This window comes from Aspergillus lucknowensis, assembly GCF_044049455.1.
Source record: "Aspergillus lucknowensis strain CBS 449.75 chromosome Unknown BJX67scaffold_28, whole genome shotgun sequence".
Classification (NCBI taxonomy): Eukaryota; Fungi; Ascomycota; class Eurotiomycetes; order Eurotiales; family Aspergillaceae; genus Aspergillus; species Aspergillus lucknowensis.
In genome coordinates this window covers 201,752-223,782 of record NW_027263572.1, presented here as the reverse complement: position 1 = coordinate 223,782, position 22,031 = coordinate 201,752, and the positions used below count along the sequence as shown (strand labels likewise).

At 57.2% G+C, this 22,031-nt stretch overlaps 12 protein-coding genes across 12 annotated transcripts; 5 read left to right on the top strand and 7 right to left on the bottom strand.

Annotated features, from left to right (window-relative positions):
- Positions 1-5: 5 nt before the first annotated feature.
- Positions 6-1,527, bottom strand: BJX67DRAFT_356898 (RPAP1 family protein). The gene has a single exon (XM_071029446.1). The coding sequence runs from the start codon at positions 1,492-1,494 to the stop codon at positions 121-123; it is 1,374 nt and encodes a 457-aa protein (XP_070884964.1). The 5' UTR covers positions 1,495-1,527; the 3' UTR covers positions 6-120.
- Positions 1,528-2,469: 942 nt separating this feature from the next.
- Positions 2,470-5,164, top strand: BJX67DRAFT_388910 (uncharacterized protein; the record flags this gene model as incomplete). Its single annotated transcript, XM_071034430.1, has 2 exons — positions 2,470-4,358; positions 4,421-5,164. The coding sequence occupies 2 exons, from the start codon at positions 2,470-2,472 to the stop codon at positions 4,797-4,799; spliced, it is 2,268 nt and encodes a 755-aa protein (XP_070884963.1). The 3' UTR covers positions 4,800-5,164.
- BJX67DRAFT_149789 (glycosyltransferase family 8 protein) lies at positions 5,165-6,642 on the bottom strand. Its single transcript, XM_071024785.1, has 3 exons — positions 6,364-6,642; positions 5,847-6,282; positions 5,165-5,757 (listed from the first exon to the last, which is right to left on the bottom strand). Exons 1-3 carry the CDS (start codon positions 6,407-6,409, stop codon positions 5,289-5,291), a joined length of 951 nt encoding a protein of 316 aa, XP_070884962.1. The 5' UTR covers positions 6,410-6,642; the 3' UTR covers positions 5,165-5,288.
- Positions 6,643-7,042: 400 nt separating this feature from the next.
- Positions 7,043-7,951, bottom strand: BJX67DRAFT_356895 (uncharacterized protein). The gene is made up of 2 exons (XM_071029445.1): positions 7,588-7,951; positions 7,043-7,525 (listed from the first exon to the last, which is right to left on the bottom strand). Exons 1-2 carry the CDS (start codon positions 7,796-7,798, stop codon positions 7,209-7,211), a joined length of 528 nt encoding a protein of 175 aa, XP_070884961.1. The 5' UTR covers positions 7,799-7,951; the 3' UTR covers positions 7,043-7,208.
- Positions 7,952-7,975: 24 nt separating this feature from the next.
- Positions 7,976-10,023, top strand: BJX67DRAFT_388908 (major facilitator superfamily domain-containing protein; the record flags this gene model as incomplete). Its single annotated transcript, XM_071034429.1, has 8 exons — positions 7,976-8,385; positions 8,443-8,473; positions 8,528-8,722; positions 8,778-8,943; positions 8,992-9,093; positions 9,142-9,271; positions 9,320-9,432; positions 9,487-10,023. Exons 1-8 carry the CDS (start codon positions 8,214-8,216, stop codon positions 10,021-10,023), a joined length of 1,446 nt encoding a protein of 481 aa, XP_070884960.1. The 5' UTR covers positions 7,976-8,213.
- Positions 10,024-10,093: 70 nt separating this feature from the next.
- On the bottom strand, positions 10,094-10,629 carry BJX67DRAFT_382361 (uncharacterized protein; the record flags this gene model as incomplete). Its single annotated transcript, XM_071033234.1, has 2 exons — positions 10,094-10,427; positions 10,496-10,629. 2 exons carry the CDS (start codon positions 10,627-10,629, stop codon positions 10,094-10,096), a joined length of 468 nt encoding a protein of 155 aa, XP_070884959.1.
- Positions 10,630-11,081: 452 nt separating this feature from the next.
- Positions 11,082-13,069, bottom strand: BJX67DRAFT_388905 (bifunctional fumarylacetoacetate hydrolase/alpha/beta hydrolase family protein; the record flags this gene model as incomplete). The annotated part of the gene is made up of 1 exon (XM_071034428.1): positions 11,082-13,069. Exon 1 carries the CDS (start codon positions 12,843-12,845, stop codon positions 11,082-11,084), a length of 1,764 nt encoding a protein of 587 aa, XP_070884958.1. The 5' UTR covers positions 12,846-13,069.
- Positions 13,070-13,374: 305 nt separating this feature from the next.
- BJX67DRAFT_149770 (acetate uptake transporter family protein) lies at positions 13,375-14,652 on the top strand. The gene is made up of 4 exons (XM_071024784.1): positions 13,375-13,797; positions 13,853-13,989; positions 14,046-14,379; positions 14,437-14,652. The coding sequence occupies exons 1-4, from the start codon at positions 13,605-13,607 to the stop codon at positions 14,514-14,516; spliced, it is 744 nt and encodes a 247-aa protein (XP_070884957.1). The 5' UTR covers positions 13,375-13,604; the 3' UTR covers positions 14,517-14,652.
- A 75-nt stretch (positions 14,653-14,727) lies between these two features.
- On the bottom strand, positions 14,728-15,336 carry BJX67DRAFT_382358 (cytochrome b5-like heme/steroid binding domain-containing protein; the record flags this gene model as incomplete). Its single annotated transcript, XM_071033233.1, has 1 exon — positions 14,728-15,336. One exon carries the CDS (start codon positions 15,334-15,336, stop codon positions 14,728-14,730), a length of 609 nt encoding a protein of 202 aa, XP_070884956.1.
- Positions 15,337-15,769: 433 nt separating this feature from the next.
- Positions 15,770-17,754, top strand: BJX67DRAFT_149741 (uncharacterized protein). Its single transcript, XM_071024781.1, has 7 exons — positions 15,770-16,042; positions 16,094-16,328; positions 16,379-16,558; positions 16,611-16,671; positions 16,721-16,904; positions 16,957-17,158; positions 17,213-17,754. Exons 1-7 carry the CDS (start codon positions 15,817-15,819, stop codon positions 17,598-17,600), a joined length of 1,476 nt encoding a protein of 491 aa, XP_070884955.1. The 5' UTR covers positions 15,770-15,816; the 3' UTR covers positions 17,601-17,754.
- BJX67DRAFT_149748 (Zn(II)2Cys6 transcription factor) lies at positions 17,746-20,135 on the top strand. Its single transcript, XM_071024782.1, has one exon. It carries the CDS (start codon positions 17,908-17,910, stop codon positions 19,891-19,893), a length of 1,986 nt encoding a protein of 661 aa, XP_070884954.1. The 5' UTR covers positions 17,746-17,907; the 3' UTR covers positions 19,894-20,135.
- BJX67DRAFT_149751 (amino acid permease) lies at positions 19,968-21,881 on the bottom strand. The gene is made up of 6 exons (XM_071024783.1): positions 21,547-21,881; positions 21,253-21,496; positions 21,062-21,209; positions 20,911-21,016; positions 20,497-20,856; positions 19,968-20,432 (listed from the first exon to the last, which is right to left on the bottom strand). Exons 1-6 carry the CDS (start codon positions 21,846-21,848, stop codon positions 20,042-20,044), a joined length of 1,551 nt encoding a protein of 516 aa, XP_070884953.1. The 5' UTR covers positions 21,849-21,881; the 3' UTR covers positions 19,968-20,041.
- Positions 21,882-22,031: the final 150 nt, after the last annotated feature.

Here is a 22,031-nt window from a genome sequence, read left to right as displayed (position 1 = left end):
GCCCATTCAATTGGTCGTATTTCATTAATTATGGTACATTTACAGACCTGATTAGGTACATTCATAGCTGCACTTATATCAAGACAGCTCTAAGAGCTGAGCATAGAGAGGGGTGCTGATCTACTGTGATCGGACTTCTCCAGGCTTCAGGACCCCACGATCCCCGCCGCCACCCATCTGCCACAGCCACACGCCTTCGACTGCCCACGCAGCGGCGCTGGCATGGTGTCCGACGCCGCTACCCTTGGCGGTGAATGAGTCCTGCTCGTTGCTAGTCGCAGATGTAGCACTGCTATCAGCACGACGAGACAAGTATGGGAAAGACGTGGATGAGCCCGCTTCCTCTAGCATTCCTGCCACAACACCCTCACGCTCAACGACAGACCATAGCCCCTCTACTAATGTACTTCCCCGCTCCCCAAATTGGCCCTTCCCTAAACGGAACAAAATCCGGCCGAGGACCTGCCATGCAATGCAGCGCTGAGCAGGGAACGAGGAGCGACCGAGGATAGCAAGTTCCGGGATCGTATACCCGGCGGCGTGGGGGTCGTTACCGTGGTGGTGGAGACCGAGCGTTGTTGGAAGGGAGAGCGACGTAGAGGGGGATAATATCGTTCCGGTAAGAGAGAAGCGCAGGGACGCGGGGTGGACGGCCTCCGCGCTGCTTCCGGGGTGGTATGCAGAGGAGGGAGGGGCGCCTGGCTCGTCGGGGTCTGACGGCGGCGGCTGGAGCCAGGATAGAGATGACGGGTCATGTGAGATCTCGGGGAAGTAGTGGGTTTGTAGGTCGGTTAAGAGAGAGGGCGAGGAGAGGTCTAGTGATGGCATCGGGGTGGTGCGGGGGGGAGGTGTGGGGAAGTGTACGGACCCGGGAAGGGGGAAGTCTGCGGCTGGGTGAAGGTCTTCAGGAATCGTTGAGGGGGGCGCATCATCTAGATGGGAAGAGATCGCTGGCTTTGTGACCGGTTTAGATTCAGACGCGGGCGTTGGAGCTGGCTCTGGGTCGGGGGTATGAGCTCGAGACGTTTCTGGGTCGCGTTTGGCTGAATCGGAGGGGGATGGGGCTGTATGATTCTCATCGTCAATGCGGGCGCGGCGAAGGAATCGCTCTAATAACGACGGTTCGAGGGATGACACCAGTTCATCTCGTTCTCGTTCGATTTCCGCGGCAGACATGGACGCCAGATGCCGGCGGTTTTGTTCCTGAATCACGGTTTTCTCGTCCTTTAGGTCGGATGCCTCATTTTCTAAAGTAGCAGTTGTAGCCTTAGTCTGAGATTGCCGTTGTCTAAACGCGGATGGTTTTGCGCGACGACGGTGGGCAGGAAATCCGCTGGCAGACTTGAGGGTTGGAGGAGCTGGGGGGACCGCGGTTGAGCGTTCTTTGATCTCTCCAATGACGCCGGGCATGGAAAGGGCGGGGGAGGAAGCGGCAGGAGGATCTTCGGGATCGGAATCGAAATCGACCACAAATCGCTCGCCACGAAACGCCATGATCGAACTTCAAGCCGGTCAAAAGAGGAGCTCGGAAGACTCCAAGCGGGAAGTGAGAAGTGCGATGTTCCCAAAAGAGAATGGCGGCGCTGACTCAGCCATGAGGCTCAAAACTTAAAGCTTCTCGCCCAGTCCATAAGGGGACTAGTGGATCAGGTGACTTGCTATCCAAAAGAGGGATGGTGTGCGGAATCATCTGACCTGAGGGCAGCAAAGTGCAGCTTTGTTTCATCTCCTGCAATGCTCTCGCAACGCTTTCTGATCCAGAATTATTTCGTTACGACTCTGTTCTGTAGAATAGCCATATAGCCACCAACTGGATGTCTGTCTCCCCATGCCTTTTTGGGAGGGGTGCGCCAAGGCCCAGAAGGCGACGTGGAGCACCTGCGATCGCCAGCCCTGATTCGCATCCATGAAAATGATATCCAATTCTCTCTGCCACGCTCCAACAGCAGCATAATACGTATCAGAGGACAAAGAGCTCGATGAGGAAACCGGCACATGCTCATTCGTCTTCTGCTTCCAAACTTGGCTCTCCTGCGCACCGTGGTCCCGCGATTTGGGCGAGATCTGCCCTCATTGCAGCTCTGATATTGCATTTCTGGCTACCCGCAGTTCTCTCGGCTCGCTGTCCATCCCTTCTTCGCTCTCGCTTTTCCTCTCCTTTTTCCCTTTCGTTCTTCTGCTCCGACTTCTCCCCCCGTCCACCAACTCCCTCCATCGCCCATCGCCCTTCCTGCGCGACTTCCATCTCCAACGCTCCTTTTTCCATCTCTTTCTGTTTGTCATTTGAAACTCTGGCATCATTTAGTTTTCCTGAAGAAGCAATTCCTCCGCCGCCAACTGCCAACGCCAACGCCAACACTTAACACCAGCACCACCGCACCTTCCCTCCCACCTGGGCACACTCGCCCTCGTTCCCGCCCCTCTCGCGTCGCTCGTTCTAATGATCCACCTCCCCTGATCTCTTCCATCATGTCCACTGAGCCGCCCGTCTGGTCGGCTCAGGACGAACACGAGTTGCGTTCCCCCGTCGAAACCCGACCCCGACGGTCGCGTCGAAAGAAAGACGACGACGCTGATACGGCCGACCGCAAAGAACCCGCTAAATCCGCGCGATCCAAGGATAAAGAAAAGGAGAAGGAAAAGGATCGGGAAAGAGAGAAGGACAAGGAAAACCAGAAGAAAGAGGAAATGGACCACGAGAAGAAAGAGTCGAAGCGGCCCAGTCGACGCCAGCGAGAGAAGTCTTTCTCGGCCTCCAACAACACCGTTCCGGCTCCAACCCAGGCGACTGTCTCTCATGCTCGCAAGAAGCCCAAGTTGGAACCCACGCCCCTCGATCAGAGTCCCAACTCATCTCCCGCGGACCCTGCGGCGGCTTCAAGGGCTCCGGCTTCAGCATCAACTCCTGTGCCTGCGCCCGCGCGCTCACCCGCACCACCCACAGCTCCAATTCCAGCTCCAAAGCTCAGCCCTCTAGATACTTCCGCACCAATCTCAGCGAGCAATCCCCAACAACCACCGCAACCACCGATACAACAGACTCGGCCTCTCCACCCGCCCTCCCAAGTGCTTTCTCCCTCCCACCAACCTCCTCCAGCCTCCTCGACTGCGGCGACATCATCTCCGTACCCGACAGTGGTCTCTGCACCACCTTCGCGACCTCAGTCCCAGCCATTGGCTCCCCCACCACAGAGGTCTAGTGGCCAAAACTACGACCCAATTCGTTCTGCCTTTGATACGATCGCAGCAACCCCTGCGTCGTCGACAGCTCCCGTTTCTGCCTCCTTTAGCCCTCCACCCCGTCCAGTCTCGCCCCGTCCATTTCGCGCTAGCGCGTCTCCGGCAATCTCCAGCATTATTGATCCTCCACAAAACACCTCACCGCGTCAGTATACTTCCCATCCGTATGGGTCGCCTGGCCGCAGTGCCTCCAGCTACCCTCCGACACCTGCTCCACCTGCGATCGCCCCGACGCATTTACAGGTATCCCCATCATCATCTCAGTTTCGGCATCAATCCCCATATGGGCCTCCCCTCCCCACCCAACCTTCTCAGGAATCCCATCTACAGACCCGCTTGGTCTCATCGCAGCCTCAGGTGCCGGGTACGGTTACTGAACCCCAACCACCTGCGACATATTCCCAGCAAACGACACCGGCACCAATGGAGGTGGATAGCGAACGACCTGCGCCTGTGGTCGCTGAAAAGGCTCCCAAGAAGGAATCAATGCCTCCTTCCACGGCCCCATCGTCGAAGCCACCATCTCCCAAACCTTCCCGACCCGCAAAGGAAGCCCCTCCCCCTTTGCCTCAAGGCTCTGGTCTGATTTCAAATGCTTTATTTGGCGGCGTGGATGACAGTGCGTCTGAAACTTCCACCAAACGCACGCCGAACATCATCGTACATATCCCTCTTCAAGGGAACGGGAACAAGATCATTAACTTCGCCCGCTTAGCGGAGGAACAGTATGGATTTGCTGCCTTATATCCACAAGTTGCTGCCCGCCAGGAGCGCATGGCGCGTGTGGCTGCAGCTGGAGCTGCGCTTGAGCGGAATGATCGATCGGGTCGCGGGATTTCTGCCGGCGAGAGCGCAGACGAAGACCTCAGCCTCGAAGTTGATCGCGATAGCGAACTCGAAGGAGGTGGCGCTTTGAGTGCTGCGGCTGCGCAGACGAGCGAACCGGCGGACGGAAAGAAGAGACGGCGTAGAAAGAAAGTGGAGGAATATGATCGGGACGATCCCTTTGTGGATGACAGCGAGATGGTCTGGCAGGAACAGGCTGCGGCGAGTAAAGATGGATTCTTCGTGTATAGTGGGCCCCTCGTGGCTGAGGGCGAGAAGGTCCAGGTCGAACGGTATGCTTGACATCTATTTTTCCCTCGTGCGTTCAAAGGAACTACACTAACGTCTCGATTAGCGCGGATGGCACAATCAAACGGGGTCGTGGTCGGGGCCGTGGTGGGCGCAGTCGAGCACCAGCTACGACCCATCAACAACTACCGTTGGCGGCGGCGATTCCGATATCAGAGCACACGGGGCTTCCCGTGCGTGGACCGGGATCAAGAGGCGGTAACATTAACCGCCGACCTCGTGTGAGCAAAAAAGCAGAACAGGATAAAACCAATGGGCCTACATCGGTATCCCAGGGACGAGGAGGTGGTGGTTCTGGCCGCGGCGGCTCAGCGAGCAGTCGGGGAGGGAAGGCATCAATGGTGGAACTGGCACCGCGACCAAATCTCGCTCCTGCTCCGCCGGGACTAAATCCAATGGCTGGACCAGAGATTGCTATGAAATAATTTTTCGGTCCAGTTCGATTCGCCTGGCGTCTTTTTTCATAACGCCTCTGCAAGACGGAGTTGGCGTAACGCCAAAGCGATCTGACCCGAGTTTTGTGAATCGATGTCGTTTTAAGCTCCGTAACAGCGTCTGGGAGCTGGCCAGGAAGCTGCTTCCATCTCGGAGAGTCGGGATCTCGTCTGGTTTTTATGTTTTTCGGCGTATGGATATGTTTCGATTTCATCTGGCTTCTAATATGCATGAACCGGTGTATTGCCTTACTACGGACCCTCTTTGACGGGAATCATGTTAGATTGGATGGAAGTCTCTTGTGCAGGTCTTAGCTCTGAATTCGGTGTGTCCTCACACAGAATACAAATCGCGAGGCGGAATGCCTGTCTCAATTCAATTTCCTCGTCGACTCGATGGTATGTATCAACACAGTATGGCCGTGAGGCTGTCGTGACTCATGTACAGTCGAAGAAGATCTATCTTGTGGTGCTTGTCCATTAGAAGTTATCCGTCAACCCCCTTCTCCGCTTCTCCTCCAACCGCTCATCGTTCATCTTCCACCACCAAGCATGGCTCGGATCCACGCTCTTCCTCCCGTCCGAGCTTAACTCCTCCTCCCAAGGCTTCGGGCTCAAGATATAATGCACATTCTTCACGTTCTCGTCGACCCAGATCACATCGTGCACGCCGTCCCACCTTAACGTCTTCAACGCATTATAGATATACGGGAGTCCCACCCACCGCCCAAAGAATACGTCGGAGAGCAAAGACTGATCGGCGAACTCGTAGTTCGAAGTCGCAGAGGAAGCAAGCTGAGCGATGATCCTATCGTAGATAGCTTGGGACGGGTTCACGACCTGGAGACCGCCGTTGGGGATACCCAGGCCCGCAGCGGACGGTGCGCCGGCTCTCTGGGCCAGCTCGGGGGTCGCATGCTGCGAGGTGTAGGCGCAATTTGAGGGGATCCTAGAGCGAGGCGAGACGATATGTTAGGTAGGTAGGTTCTTTGAGAGAGGCACCAGTGGGAGAGCGGGAAGGAAGAGTGGGCTCATTACCAATCCTTCGGATAATGCGCCCTCTTCAGCGGATTACAGACGCAGGCATGGCTCGCGGCAAAGACGCGGTCCCCCGTGCCTGCCAACTCCGGCGCATCCAGCTCGAGGTCCATCAGCTCGTCCATGTTCTGGAGCACGACCATATCGCTATCGAGCTGGACGACGCGCTCGTACTCCACGAGGGAGAACGGGGTGAGCTTGCTCCAGCAGTCGTAGAACCGGACGTCGTTGACGAAATCCTTGGAGATGGTGGGGAGGAGGTACGGAACGCGGCGCTTTGGGATCCCGCGGGCATCGAGAGCGGCGTGGCCTTCGGGCGGGAAGGAGTCGGTGTACAGGACGAGGAGCGGGTATTTGGAGTTCGACTTTCGGAGGGAGAATTCGAGCGTCAGGAGGCCGGGAAGATAGTCGGTGTTTGTGATGAGAGTGGTCCAGACTGTTGGTGAAGAGGGGGGGGCGTGTGGTTAGCGGGAGGGGGGGGTGCTCGGTTGGTATGCTGCGATTGCGAGGCACGCACCTTTTGTACCGCCTCTCGCTGGGGTGCCATTTTGATTGCCGGCCATTGTGTAGATTGTATCAAGGGCTACAACAGCGTCTAGAGACCCGGCGAGCTTCTAAATTGAGAATCCGAGTTGAATCCCGGCCGGCTATCGGAGGGAGAGGAAGGGCGTACGAACTTAGGTAAGCACGCGGATTTGGAGAGAAGGGGACGAGCCATTGTCGTCTGCGATGGCATCATCGGGATCCATCTGGAGATCTCCTTGTCTCGGGAGTGAATCCGTGGTGTGTCTTTGAGTCTGCTGTGAGTTGATGCTCTACTGAGCTTGAGGCTCTCGTTGTATGACGTGCATGAGGCCCTGGCGCATCGCACATCGCAGGGGATTGATTGGCCTTCCAACCGCCAACGGGGCAGCGGTCGACAGCCTTGCTCAAAGTTGTCGCCGAAAGCTTACATGATTGATTTCTTGGGCGAATAATTTACCAGCCGGCAAGATGGAAGTCTGTGACCGTTGTGAGGCCTCCTTGGCCGTCACCGTAGTGGGTTTGGGCTATTTGGTGGCCGGGTGATATCTCTGCTCGAGAATGGAGTAACGAATTGGATCAAGTATACTGGGACTTTGCCAATCGAAGACTACAATTCACGGAAATGACTCCCGCTCCAAGTGTGCTCTCACCATGTCCAAATACTCGGTCGCCCGCGGTGTCACTCCCTCAATCCCAGGGACCTTCGCCTGGTCGTCCCAGAGTCTCATTGCCACCATATCGTCCCTCAACGGGTCGGCACGGAACACCTCCAGCTCACTGCCCTTGAACGGACCACCTTGGAACTCCAGTGACCGTTTGGACGCCGAGGAGAGAGTGTCATAATACTCCCGATTCACAGCTGTAAGATACCTGTCCTCGGGTCAGTGATGGACACCTTCTGCAATGGAAATGGACCAGATAAGGATGCGAAGAGCACCGTTTGGCATCAACATGACTCTCGACCAACCGACAAACGTCCTTCCCAAACCCCAGCGACCGCAGGAACTCAGCACCGATGGATTCGTGTCCGATCCGACCGACGTTCTCGTCGCCACTCTCCTTCAGCGTCATGCGCACATCTTTGGTCCTGCTCAGGGGGATAATCTGTCCGATATCGTGGAAGAGAGCGGCGATGATGAGGTCATTTCGGGCTCCTATCGCCGATGCTCAGTTGCACGCGCAATGATGTTTTCCATGGATGGTGTTAGAGACGTACTAGACTTTTGTGCCTGATGCGCCGCCTGTAGGGAGTGTTCGAGCTGGCTGATTGACTCGCCAATGTAGTCGCCTTGCCCGTAGTCTTCGAGGGATTTGATGAGGTACTCGGCCTTTTCGTGGGGAGAGAGCGTGTGCATTTCGGACATGGTGTCAACGAGATGAAGGCTTTCTCGCGTGATGCTGGAGTGGTGTTGACACGAGGCACTCATCGCTCAACCTCCACAAACGAAGTCTCAAGTTCCTCGATGTGATGGATGCTCCAATTTGCTCTTCCAATGGACTGTTCCATCATCCTGGTTGACTTTCTGGACTTCCCCCCGACGCTTGGGCGCTGGCCCGCAGCCTCCACGCGCTTCGTGCCGTGTGCCTCAAGTCTTAACTTTTCTCGGCAAGGCTGCGATTCATTCAAGTGGGATGCTGCGTCGCTTCAAGAGAGGCTGGGCTTTGGAGCTGCATCGTGCTCTCCCTGGCCCTTGCGATTGGGCACTGCGCGCTTCATCGGATGGCTCCCTTGCTTTCGGGAGCTCATATAAGAAGCAACCATGTGGTGTCGAGAGAATGGAAGGGCGTGTAGGCTCTTCTCTCTCTCTCTTGTAGTTTTGATCCTGTTGGCTGGTCCCCGCCATGACGACGACGTCCGACGATACAACCACCAGAAATGACCGAGACGGTCCGGATCGCAAGGAAGGGGCTGTTCAGCGGATTTATCCTCGCAGCGAACCGTCCAGTAGCGGCGTCCTGAACGTTGTTGTTGCTGGATTGGCGCTCTTCAGTGATGGATACAACGCGCAGATCAGTGCGGATGCACACACTCTCCAAGAAGAATGGAATGATCACTAATATTTAACTACAGTTGGCTACATGGAGCCCTTATTCGCTGTTCTGTATGTTAAATCAACCGGTCTTCCTCCAAGCTCATCGCCGTACTGACGCTCCAGATACCCCAACACGATGTCCTCGCAGATCAAGTCGCGACTGTCCAACTCTTTCCTCATCGGCGAGATCTTTGGAATGATATTTTTTGGCGCGCTGGTTGATCGCCTTGGCCGGAGGACCGGCGTCGTCGCAGCGACGTTATTCTTGGTTGTCGGCGTAGCTCTGTCTGCTGCGGCGCATGGAACGTCCGAATCGGGGTAGCTCTCTCCGTCTCACGCGAAATGCATGTGGCATTACTGACCGGGAAACCAGGACGTTCTGGATGATGATCATCTCCCGGGGAGTTGCGGGCTTCGGAGCTGGGGGCGAGTATCCCGTGTGCGCGACGAGCGCCACCGAAGCGGCGGATGAGACTGCCAAACTGCGGAAAAGGCGCGGAATCCTGGTTGCGTCGACCACGGATTTCGCTATTGATCTGGTATTATTGGCCTTTTTATCGTGGTTGAGAGAATACTGACAGCTTCAGGGCTTCGTCGGGGCCGGCGTCGTCGCGCTGATTGTTCTTGCGTGCTTCGACCAGGAAACTCGTCAGGGCGTGTGGAGGGTGTGCTTCGGACTCGGATTTGTGGTACGTAGACGTCCTCACCCTGGGTCTGGGGCTCTACTGATGGGATAGCTCCCGGTCGTCATCTGTTTCTTCCGAATCCGCATGGTAAACTCGACGCAGTACCGCAAACACGCGATCCGGTCCAACTATCCGTACTGGCTTGTGCTGAAAAGATACTGGAAGCCCATGCTGGGGACTTGTAAGCTACTCGTTATCGAATACATGGAGGTTGATACTAAGGCTGTAGCACTCGCCTGGTTCTGCTACGACTTCGTCACGTACCCTTTCGGCCTCTTCTCGTCGACCATCATCTCCCAACTGAGTCCAAACAACACCACAGTGGAGAATATTGGCTACGGGGTATTGTCTTTTACAAGAGTTTCTGCGACGCCAAGGGCTAATGAATATCGACAGACAATTATCAACCTCTTCTACCTCCCCGGCTGCCTCCTCGGCGGCCTCCTCATGGACCTCATCGGCCGCAAGCAAACCATGACGCTGGGCTTCCTCCTCTGGTCGTTCTGGGGCTTCCTCCTCGGCGGCGCGCTGCACCCGATCCAATCGGTCTTCCCGCTCTTCGTGATCATGTACGGGATCTTCAACGCCCTCGGCGAAATGGGTCCCGGCGTGTCGACGTTCCTCTGCGCGGCCGAGTCCTTCCCGACGCCGCTCCGGGGCCACTTCCTTGGCCTGGCAGCGGCGGTGGGCAAAGCGGGGGCGAGCATCGGGACGGAGGTGTTCACGCCGATCCAGGAGGCGTTCGGGGAGGATGTCGCGCGGGGCCAGCAGGCGGTGTTTCTGATCGGGAGTGGGGTGACGGTGTTGGGGGGCGTGGTTGCGTGGTGGCTGATTCCGGATATGGAGAGGAGTCTGGAGAGCGAGGACGTGCGGTTCCGCGAGTATCTGAGGGAGCATGGTTGGGAGGGAGGTACTGGTATACTCTGTGCATAATGAATGAAAAACTGTCCAGAGGGTTTTAATTCGTACATCCCAACTCTGATATAATACTCTTCTCTTCTGCCTATGCCTCTGCAAACACAACCTCGTCAAGCAGGATATGCCCCGTATAGCTCGACCCGGAGAAGTTGCATAATCCCACAACGTGCAGCACATCCTCCCTGGCACGGGCCACATACGACCCCTCGACGGTCGTCCAGTGCGTCGGGGTATCCAGCAGCGACGCAATCGCCCCGGTCGTCGAATTATTCCCGCCGTACAGGGAGACGGCGCAGTAGTTTGCGCCGTTGTCGTCCATCTGCGCGCGCAGGGAGACGTGGTAGGTTGCGCCCGCGGTGAGGTTGGACAGGTGCTGCGAGAGGGTGTTGCCGCGGTTTCCGACGGCGGTTTCGAGGTGGCTGGCTCCATTAGTTCGTCGTCTCACTATTACTACTATTATTATTATTATTATTAACAGAGACGGTACAGGTAGAAATTGCCCGCGGGCGCGACGTCCGGATCGTAGACGACGGTTGCGACGTCGGGGGCCGACGTGAACCAGGGGGCGAGGCCGCCGGCTTCGAAGCCGCTGTTCCGGATGAGATTGGGGGAGGGGGACATGATTTTGCTCGAAGTCTGGATTCTGGGTTCTGGAAATGGATGGGGGGGTTAATTTACGACGCAGAAGACGAGGGGGACGCGGGATTTATGGCGTCGAGACAGCCTGGAAGCAGCATTCAAGTTGCATTCAAGTTGCATTCAAAGTGAAACAGGGCTGAGGCTGCAGATGGCGATTGGGCGTCTCTCTCCAGGGCCCTGGCGATCAGCATCAAGACGACGCGGCCGGGACTCCGAGTTGATCCGCTCAAATGAGGCAGAGTGGAAGGAAGGCGTTATCCACAGCAAGCACCGCGGCCTTTGCAGGTGGAAGTTGACCAGGGAATGGCATCTGAGAAAGAGGTGGCAAGGAGTCAGCCTCGTTAGGGTTTGCCGGACCTTCACGACACGAACTATACGTAACATCGGGCGTGAACGAATCTATGCTTCTATCGATATTCCATAGCGACACGCAGCTAAACACCAAGGAAAGCGTAAACCGCCCCAGCCGTCCCCTTGACATCCTCAAACAGATGCCAATGCGCCACTCCCTCCAAGACAACCACCTCCGCCCCCCGAATCTTCTGCTTATACCCCTGGCACAGCGCCGGCGGACTGACGGCGTCCTGCGTCCCCGTCAGAATCAACGTCCTACACGCCAACCTGGACACATCCAGCGTCTCCTCCGCAGACCGCGCAAGCGCCATACACGCCTTCGCGTAGCCCTCCGGATCCTGGCCAAGGAGCGAGAGCCGTGTCGCCGCCACGGCGATGGGGTTGCTGGCCTTTGTCTCGGTCGAGAGCCCCGCGTTGACGACCGCGTCGACGACGGCGAGCATCCCGCCGCTGCGGACCGTCTCGGCGCGCGCGAAGCTCCCGTTGCTTCCGGCCGCGGGGAGCGGGGAGGGCGGCGGGCCGAGGAGGATGAGGGTTGAGACGAGCTCGGGAGACTCCAGGGCGAGCTTGAGGGCGACGAGGCAGCCCATTGAGTGGGCGATGACAGTTGCTGGTTTGGCATCCGGGCTGGCGAGGGAGTAGACGTTGCGGATGTCGGATGCGAGCGAGCCGATGGTGAGGCTGCTCAGTGCGCTGGTCGGGGAGAGGCCGTGGCCCTCGAAGTCTGTGAGGTGGCAGGCATGTGTTGCGGCGAGTTTGTCAACGAGGGGCGAGAAATACGAGGATGAGCCGCCGAGGCCGTGGATGAAGAGGACCGGGGAGCCGTCCTTCTGGCCGCGGAACTGGTAGAAGAGGTCCTTGTTGCCGGCTTTGACCAGCCCGTTGCGGGATCGCGCCTTCTGGTTGGCGACGGGGATGGACGAGGCGGCGTTGACGCGCTCGAGGGTGGGATTGACGGCGTCGACGGCTGCCATGCGGTTGACTAGGGTTCCCAAGCCGGTGACGGAGACCTTGACCTCGTCGCCGGCCTTGAGGAACTTCATCGGACGGAACCCGAAGCCCACGCCAACGGGGGTGCCGGTGGCCAGGGTGTCGCCGGGCTGGAGGGTCTGGCCCTGAGAGAGACACGAGACCAGGTTGGGGATGCTGAAGATCAGCTCGTCCATCGTGGCATCCTGTCGCTTCTCGCCGTTGACAAAGGTCTGCACGCGGAGGTTCGCCGGAAGACGCTCCTTGGGCACTGCGACAGGCCCAATGGGGCAGTACGTGTCTGGGGACTTCCCGAGATAGAACTGCTTGTGGTCGCGCTGTCTCTCGCGCGCTGTAAAGTCGTTGATGATGGTATACCCCCAGACGTAGTCCAAGGCCTCGGACTCGGGGATCTTGTGCCCGGCTTTGCCGATGATGACGCCGATTTCGCCCTCGTAGTCGGGCGTCTCGGTGAAGCCGGGATGGAGGAGCACGTCCTCGCCGTGCGCGATGATTGAAGTTGCGCGCTTGGTGAAGATCACAGGAGCACTGGGCTGGTCGTTCTTATCTGAGGAGTCAAACCCCGAGGAATTGAACTCCTTTGCGTGCTCGACGTAGTTCTTCCCGACGGCAAGGATATCCCGGCCGGAGATGGTAGGAAGCAGCCGAACCTGCGACTGGGGGATTGGGTCTGCACGCGCAGACACTACGTTCTCTTCGCCAGCTTCAATCACCTGGTACAGGTTCCCAATCCTGGTTCCAGATGTGAACGCCAGCGGCTGGATCTGCTCCGATTGCAGGTCGAGATGGCCGATACGCGCCTCCCCAGAGCCGGGGTCGACGTAGGCGCAGTAATTGAACTGAGAGGAAGCCATGGTCTCTGTGCACGATCTGTAGTCCGTGCTTGTATCTCCGGCATTTCATCAGGACCTCTCCTCGTTAAATAGGTGGACTCCCCTCATGACGTCGACCAGTATTGCGAGAACGGAAGTCCGCTTTACGCCGCGCTCAGACGCGGGGGCTGTTCGTCCGTGCATCTCCGCCGACAATCGTGCGGAGCATGCTGTGGAGCATGACCTGTCGAGTTGTTTGGTTGGAGATCTGGTGTAGGACCTGCGTGAAGTACTCATGGAGTATATATTTCGAGGTCTCGAAGGAGACTGTCGGATAACGCTGGCATGATAGGCTGTCACTACCGACATGGGTTCCTGGCATCCACTTACGAGGATGATGTGGTTCCAGTTGGCCAATGGGAGATCCTCTACAAGAAATTCACCAATCACCGCAAGACTCGGCCTCGCCCAGGCGGATGAGGCGCCGGGCACGTGATCTGTCCCGAACCTTCGCTGGGAGCACTAGTTCCAACTGGGAAATGCGGGTGTCGATCTGCACATCCGACCGAGAGTGGAATAGAGGCGTTGATGCAGCTGTGGGCACACGTCGCACAAACATGGGCCAGGGTCATGGCTTCCAGGTTGCGCGGAGGAACAAAGGACGCCGCGCCCCCGAAATTGAGAAAGATCGCAGTATTTAAGCCCGCCCACCCGGCCTCGCCCTCAAACGGCCGCGACCCTCGCCCCCGACTCACCCGCCTCACCCGACTCCCCCGACTCCGACCATTGCCCGAGTAAACAATGTCTTCCGCATCCAACGACTTCGCCCAAAACAAGGCAGGCGAGACTGACGCCTCTGCCCCGTCGTCTAACCATCTGGACCGCCTCCTCACAGCAGGAGGACACGTCGATGACCGCTCCCAAACCCCTCTCCCTGTGGTGCATCGCAGCTTCGCCAATCCAACGCCCCTGGGCCTGATATCTTTCGCTTCCGGTACGCCCCCCTGCCAAGGATGGATCCCCTGAAGGTGAGATGTAACCAAGGCCAGATATGTTCCTCATCTCCGTCTACGGTCTCCATGCTCGCGGCATCCAGTCTCCGAATGTCATGGTCGGCATGCTCGTCTTCTTCGGCGGCATCTGCCAATTCCTCGCTGGGATTATGGAATTCGTTACTGGGAATACGGTATGCCAACCCCTTTATTGTCTGACTCGTAACAATATTTCCTAATGCACAGGCAGTTCGGTGCAACCGTCTTCTCCTCCTACGGCGCCTTCAACCTCTCCTACGCCATGATCTACCTCCCCGGCTCCGGAATCATAGCCTCGTACACCGATCCCGAAACCGGCGTGGTAGGCCCCGAATTCAACCAGGCACTCTCGATATACATCTTTGTTTGGTTCATTATCACCGTGCTGTACACCGTGGCCGCGATGCGCTCGACCTGGATCTTGTTCATTGATCTGGCCATCTTGGACATTACTCTGCTGCTGCTTGCCTGCGGATTCATGGTCAACGGCGACGGGCTTTTGACTGCGGGATACTCGTTTGGAATTGTGGTTTGCTTTCTCTCGTGTAAGTTCTCTAGCCTTCAAAATTTGTATGGGGAGTCAAGTGGCTGATAGGTATAAGACTGGGCTGGGTGTGCTGGGCTGTGGCAGGGGATTACTCCTGTTAAGCTGCCCGCTTTTGAGATGACTTCCAACGTTTGATGGAGATGCCATTAACGGGGGGGAAATTGTGTGTGACGGAGGTACACCGTGGAAGTAGGATAACTTGGAGACCTATATTTATAGGAATAGGAGAGCTACCATATAGGCACTATGCTCTAATAATATATATAACTACGATTATCAAACATCACAGCCAGCAACCATACTTGAGTCTGAAATATGGCGTCCTAGAACTCCATGCTACACAAGATCACCAATCATCACCCAAACTACTCAACCCAACATACCGAGGAGGTTCCTTAAACCGATTCTTCATCCCACTCGTCCGCCCAATCCGCAACCCCCTCCCATACTCCTTGAGAAGCTGCTTGGTATGGAACCGCCAAAACTGCCACGTGCAGTCCTGCCCCACGAAGCTGCGAATGACGACCGTGCCGCCGGGATGCTCATGCTGGAACTCCGTGCAGTCGTAGACAATATCGTCGATGACAATCCAAGCAGATGGTTTGGCTTGGGATTGGGATTGAGATTGCGGGGACGATGAGGCCGAGTCCGAGTCTGAGCTCGTACTCGAAGACCAGTGCTCCTCCACGAGAGAGAGGATCTTCGGGTCGATGTAGGGGAGGTCGGAATCTGGTGTTGAGAGATCTACTGCGGGGTATTCGCGACCCAGGAATGGCTGCTCCTGTGACCGTGACTGTGACTCAGTCCGTGGTGAGGATGATGATCTTGAATTGGAGATGTCCTCAGCGTGCTCTGCGGACGCGGTGATCGTGTCCTTCTCTGGCGGAGGTGGAGGTGGAGGCGGCTGTCCCGCGTCCGAGGCCTCGGGGCGGCGGCGGAGAGTTAGCCAGCCCATGGTGAGGAGGGCAGAAAGTGTGAAAGCTCCCGGTTTAGTATGAGGGTGAGGGTTGACCGCAGTCGCAGTCTGGAACTCTGGAGCATTGCGGGGATAAGAATGGAACCGCACGCGGGGACGCCAAAAAGTCCGAAATCTGGGGGAGGGGAGAGGGAAGGTTCGCGCGGCGAACGACGGTGTTTCACGGAGTGGAGCATTTATAGGACAGGGATTGGTGCCCGCGTTGGGAAATCCACTCGATTAGCCAAGTCTGGCTAGCCGGGGATCAAGCGGGGCCTTCCCGCTCGCGGAGCTGTTGCCGCGACCCCATGCAATGCAGTGCATGCGACGGCTCCTGCAGCTAACGGCTCCTGTCACATCCAGGTGGCAGCGCGTTACATATATATAACCCCTCCTCGGAGCGCCGAACCGGCATCACTGTTTCTTTGCAAACAAGCACTCACCGTCTTTGTTGTGAAATTTCCTACTCGAGACGCAACAATGTCGGCTCCCACGTCGTGGACATCCCCTGACCACCCATTTCATCCGTACGAGGGACCACCCCGGAACATCGCGTCCATCGAGGCGCTGAAATGGGATGAGAAGCTGAAGCCGAAGGATTATGCCATCGCGGGAACGCATCCCGACTCACGGATCCTGATCGTCGATGTCCAGATCATCGACGCTACCGGAAAGGAGCCGTATCACGGCGATGTGTTGATTACCGGTATGGGTTCTACTTGAATTATGATAGCTTTTCTTGTTCTAACAGTAACAGGCGAGCGATTTACACATGTCGGCACTGTGCCGGATAAAGAGGAGCTCCTGAAGAACCCGCGAGTTCGGGTCTTCTACGGCAACGGCCGCACCCTAATTCCTGGCCTCGGAGATGCCCACACGCATCTGAGCTGGAATGGGGGAGACCTCGGCCGCCTGGGCGAGCTGGGCGTTGAGGAACACACACTTCTAACGGCACGGAGTGCCCAGTGCTTCCTCGATTCGGGGTACACCATGTATGTGTTCTGTGTATCTGCGTTCTGATAGTGTGAGCTGACGGTGGTAGGTGCTTTGGGGCAGCATCAGCAAAAGAACGGTTAGATGTTGTTATTCGTGATGCGATCAATGCTGGGGATATTCCTGGTCCTCGGTATCTCGCGAATGGGAAGGAGATGGCCAGGCGGGACGGAGAGTTAGTTGCTGGAATCACTGCATTTGCTGATGGGCCGGAGGAGATGCGCCAGGTGTAAGTCTTCGTTTCTTTGTTGAAAATTTAGTCTCGCTCACTGGAAACAAAGGATCCGTGACCACGTAGCGCTCGGCGTTGATCAGGTGAAACTGTCCATGTCCGGTGAATCTGTAAGTATGCACTTGGTTACCGATGCTTGACTGTACTGATCGATGTTAGATCACGGAAGTTCGCGACGCACAGGACTGTTATTTCACTGATGAAGAAACGAAAGCATGTGTGGACGAGGCACACAAGCTTGGAATCCGACTCTGCTCCCATGCTCGAGCCCGGGATTCGGTGAGACAATGTATTGAGCATGGAGTAGAAGTCATCTTCCACGGATCGTACATCGATGAAGAAGGTAAGCAGAGAGAGAGAGACTGCGCCCTGCAGCTGTCGCTAACGGAATGCAGGCATGGACAAGCTCGAGCAGAAGCGATCGGAGCATGTCGTGGTCCCAGCGATCAACTGGCTGGTGGCGACACTCTACGAAGCTGCTGCATTCGGATACGCCACAGAAGCCGCTGAGAAGGCTGGCTACAGGGGAGAGCTTGAGACCGCGATTCGTGGTCTGCGCGAGATGCACCGACGGGGCATTGTGGTTCTCCCTGGAGGGTAAGAACAACGGTCGATCTCACGAAAGAGCGAGCGTGGCTAAAGGACTAGCAGGGATTACGGTTTCGCCTGGACGCCACACGGAACTTATGCTCGCGACCTCGAGCACTTCACGAAACTGCTCGGCTTTACGCCACACGAGGCGATCATTGCGGCCACGTACGGGGTTGCCAAGCTCTTCATGCGGTCGGACGAGATGGGCCAGCTCAAAGCAGGAAACTTTGCAGACTGCGTCCTGGTTGATGGGGACCCGCTGGAGGATATCACCATCCTCCAGAACCATGGGAAGCTGGATGTGATTGTGATCAATGGACGGGTACACAAGGCCGGGCGCAAGGAGCTGCTAGGGCCGAATGGCGCCGTGAGCCGGGAGCTCACGGAGCGGATTACGCAGGCAATGGACGAGCTGGAGATCAAAGCACCCATGCAGAAAGCGTACTGATTGGATGCGTGTGTTTGCTGTTGACATGGGATGATAGTTCAGTAGTGCTGATTTTCGTTGTTTGAAACTTTGAATGCGCATCGAGGCAGCAACGGAACTCCGTCTGTAACCTTGGACCCTGTATCGTACACTGCAATACGGTCACCGTCCCCGCACGGGCCCTCGGGTAGATCATCCCGGATCCTCCCCACAAATCCACATAATTCCACAAATCCCACGCCCTCAGAACCGCCCCGACTTCCCAACTTCCCACCTTCCCACCGGCTGACATCCCCTCCCAAATTTATCCCCGTCCTCTATCGCTAGGATGGCCTCGAAACGTCTCCCATTGAGCTGCGAGAACTGTCGCCAGCGCAAGATCCGATGCATCAACTCCGGATACAATGCTCCCTGTGATACCTGCTCCCGTCGGGGGTACGCGTCGAGCTGTCGCTTCCGCCGCCAGGACAGGCTCGACGCCCCCAGCCTCAATCCCGAGAACACCTCGACGTTAGAGGACCTCCTGCGGCAGAATATCGCCCTGACGACGGCCCTTTTACGCCAGAGGAATGAGACCAATCTTCCATCTCCGTCGAACTCGAGTCCCGCTGAATCGCGACAGACCGTCGGCGACCGGACCCCCAGCTCTCAGGAGCCTGCACCTGGCCAGCACTCCGGGAGGCTGATCGTCTCGCCTACGAACCATGTGCGCTTTGTCCCCTCGAACGACCTGGGTGACTCGGATCTCTTGGATGCAATGGTGCATGACTCTACACCGAGTTTCCCAACTGGGTTTCCCTTCTTCGAGCAGCCTGGTGCTAATGCCGTGTCGGACGAGCTGCTGGACATGCTCCCTCCGCTCCCACAACTTGAAGAGCTCAAGGCGACGTTTTTCAGGGTCTTCTCGCCTCTTTTCCACATTCTCCACGATCCGACATTTCATTCCAAGTACGACGTGTTCAAGATGAACCCGAAAGGCGCTCCTCTGCCTTTCGTCGCCTTGCTCTTCGTCATGCTCAGCCTGTCCGTCACTGCACTGGATGATGACGACCCTCTCCTGGTGCATCTCGGGCGCGACCCATTGCCGGGCGCAAACATTCGCAGTCTTTCCGCCAAGTATCGGGGTGCAGCCATGCGCTGTCTGGTCGCCGACAACTTCATGTTCCGCCACAACCTGTGCACGTTGCAGGCGCTTGTGCTGCTGATCTATGCGATCAATCATGCCCAAGGGCCAGCGTGGTCGCTGCTCGGAACGACCCTTCATATCGCTGTAGCCATCGGCTGTGCCGTCGACCCAGCGCGGCTCAACGTCGACCCGATCGAGGCAGAAGAGCGCCGTCGATGCTGGGCCGCCCTCCGGATGCTATACACAATCCAGAACACCTGTCTCGGTAACCTCATGCCCTTCCGCATCGACGCGAATGTAGACCTACCGGCCGACGTCGAAGATGACGATATCCTGCGGGTCGACCGCGAGCCTACCGACGCCTCTGCGCGAGACACCCCCCCAACGAAAATGACCTACATCCTCTACAAAGTCCGCCTGTACAACCTCGCTTTCGATGTCTGCCAGCTGACCTCGCACGACCGCTCCAAAACAGAAGCCCTGGACGCGCGCGTCGCCTGCGAGGAGCAACGCCTCATCCACCGCTTCTCCACCCCGCTCGAAGAGCTCCCCTCCTACCACCAAGCCCACTACTATATCATCTCAAGCTACACAAACCACCTCGCCCTCCTCCTGCACAGACCCTGGCTCTCCACGACTGGCCCGCCGACCCATCCACACCAGGACCAAAGCGCCCTCCGCTGCGAACAATGCGCCACGACAAACCTCACGAACTTCTCCAAGATCTGCACAGACCCGCTCTTTCGCTCGTACCGCTGGTACGTCAACGGGCTCGGCTCCTTCTTGGCCTTCTTCTCCATCACCACCTTGCTCATCCTGCACGGGAACGGCCAACTCAACGCGACCACGAAGCTCGAGACAACAGAGCTGATCCTGCGCTGCGCTGAGCTTCTCAGCATCAATGCCGCCCGCAGCCCCGTTGCTGCCAAGGCGACGCGTATCCTTGACCGCATCATCCCCCATGTGCATGTGAATCCGTCGCCGCTGCCGCCGCCGCCGCCGCCGACGATGCCGAGTCAGCAGCACCACGAAGCAGCACCAGCACCAGCAGCAGCACCTGCTATGCTACCCATTGGCGAGGGGGGGGATTTCATCTTCGACTCGTTTCCCGAACTGGAGAATATGTATTACGATCTGCCGTCTGAGCAGTGGTTGTCGCCTAGTGGGTTTCCATGGATTGTTAGTTAGTGAGTGAGTTGCGAATTATATGCGGATTAGCAGAATCAGGCATTGGGGGCGCTGGATGGAGAGTTTGTGTACATAATAGACTAAGCTGCGAAAATGCAACTCAAATGCAACACAAGATTCCTCGGCTCATGTACACGGACACCATCCATCAAAGAATCCAATTCCCGATCCTCTTCCACACGCTCTCCCCGCCCACACCCTGAAGGGTATACGTATCGGTCTCCAAATCGGCCTCGTAAACCCGCACAAACCGCGTCCGCTTCACCACCTTCCACCCCAGAAACATAACAAGCATAACAGGCAGCTGGATATAGAAGCTCACGAAGCTGACGCCGTCAAAGCTGGGGCTGAAGCAGCTCCAGCCCTGCACGAGGACGATCACGATATTCAGGACCACGCAGACCCAGGGGCCCACCGGGTACGTGAAGTTTCGGAAGGGAAGCAGGTGCGTTTTGCCCTGGGCTTGGAGGGACCACCGGAAGCGGATGGAGGTGATGCCGATGGAGATCCAGCTTAGTTGGTTGGAGACGCCGACAATGCTGTTAATTTTTTTTTTCTTTATTAGCATGAGCCTTCATAAAAAAAGGTTCGCGGGGAAGGTACTTCTGCAACCACGTCCAGAGCTGCCCGGCGCCGATCTTGCTCGACCCGAAGCATAGTCCGCTTACGACCCCTGTTGCGAGAACGGCGACCCAGGGGACCTGCTGGCGATTCAATTTGCCAAAGAACCCCGGTGCGTGGCCTGCGACGGCGAGCGTGTAGAGGAGCCGGACACCGGCGAACAGGGCGTGGTTCCCGGCGGAGAGGACGCTGGTCATGATGACTGCGTTCATGACGCTGCCGGCGGCCTTTGTGCCGGTCATTTCGAAGACGATGGTGAAGGGGGAGGTTGTGACCTCTTTGTTTGAGAGGTTTGGGTAGGTGTAGGGGACGTTGAGGCCGATGATGAGGGAGCCGAGGATGCTGCGGTGGGTTAGTGGCAGTGGCTGCTGATCTTGAGGGGACGGACGGACGGACTAGAAGATGAGGATTCGCCAGAAGACGTTGAGGACGACTTTTGGGATTGTGCGTGCGGGGTCTTTGGTTTCTCCGGCTGTGATGGCGATGGACTCGGTTCCGCCGTCTGGATGCGTTAGATGCTGAGTCGCGAAGAGAGAAGGGAGCTTACAGGCAAATGCAGCTGTGACGAAGACCGAGGCAAATCCACCGGCTCCTCCGACGAACGGAGCACCAGGGAGATGCCAGTTCTCTCCTCCGATGTAGTGGCCGCTCTCATTTCCTCCGCAGTTGACGACGATGCCGAGGATGATGAAGACCTGGCAGGTGAGTATGCATCGACCAAAGACGTCGAGCACTTACGATAATGGTAATGACCTTGAGCACGCTCATCCAGTACTCGACCTCGCCGTAGACATGCACCGCGAACAAATTCAGTCCGATCAGGACAGCCCAGAAGATCAAGCTGAACGCCCACCCGGGGAAGTTGTCGGACCAGTACTGCAGCACCAACTGCAGCGCAACGAGGTCGGCGGCTGTCGAGACGGCATCATTGAACCAGTAATTCCAGGTCAAGGCGAATCCAAATGCATCGTCCACGAATCTCCTGCGAAGGGTCAGCTCAGCGTTCCCCCAAAACAGATCCGTGGGACGCACCCTGCAAACGTGCAGAAACTGCCGGCGACGGGGATAAAGGCCGCCATCTCCCCCAGACTCAGCATCGTTACGAAGACAATCCCCCCGGAGATCGCATACGCGATGAGCATCGACGCCGGGCCACCTGTGGCCAGCGCATTGCCGGTCCCCAGGAACAGGCCCGTTCCAATGGTGCCCCCAATCGCGATCATCTGCACCTGGCGCGCGGAGAGCCCGCGGTTGAGCCGGTCGTGCTGCACGCGACCAGGCTCTACCACGGGGCTGTCGATGGCGGGCTGTTTGTCGGTCATGTCGATCGACATGAGCCGGATACACGAGTCTGAGGTTCTTATTCTTCCAGAGGACAGAGAGAGAAAAGATCAAGCATCGTCAAGGCTTGGACTGCGATGGCGTGCTCGATGGTGCCTTGGTGCCTGGGTGCCTGAGCGCCTGAGGTGTCGCGGAACGTTACATCGGTACGAACAGCCTGCAATTGAATCCACACT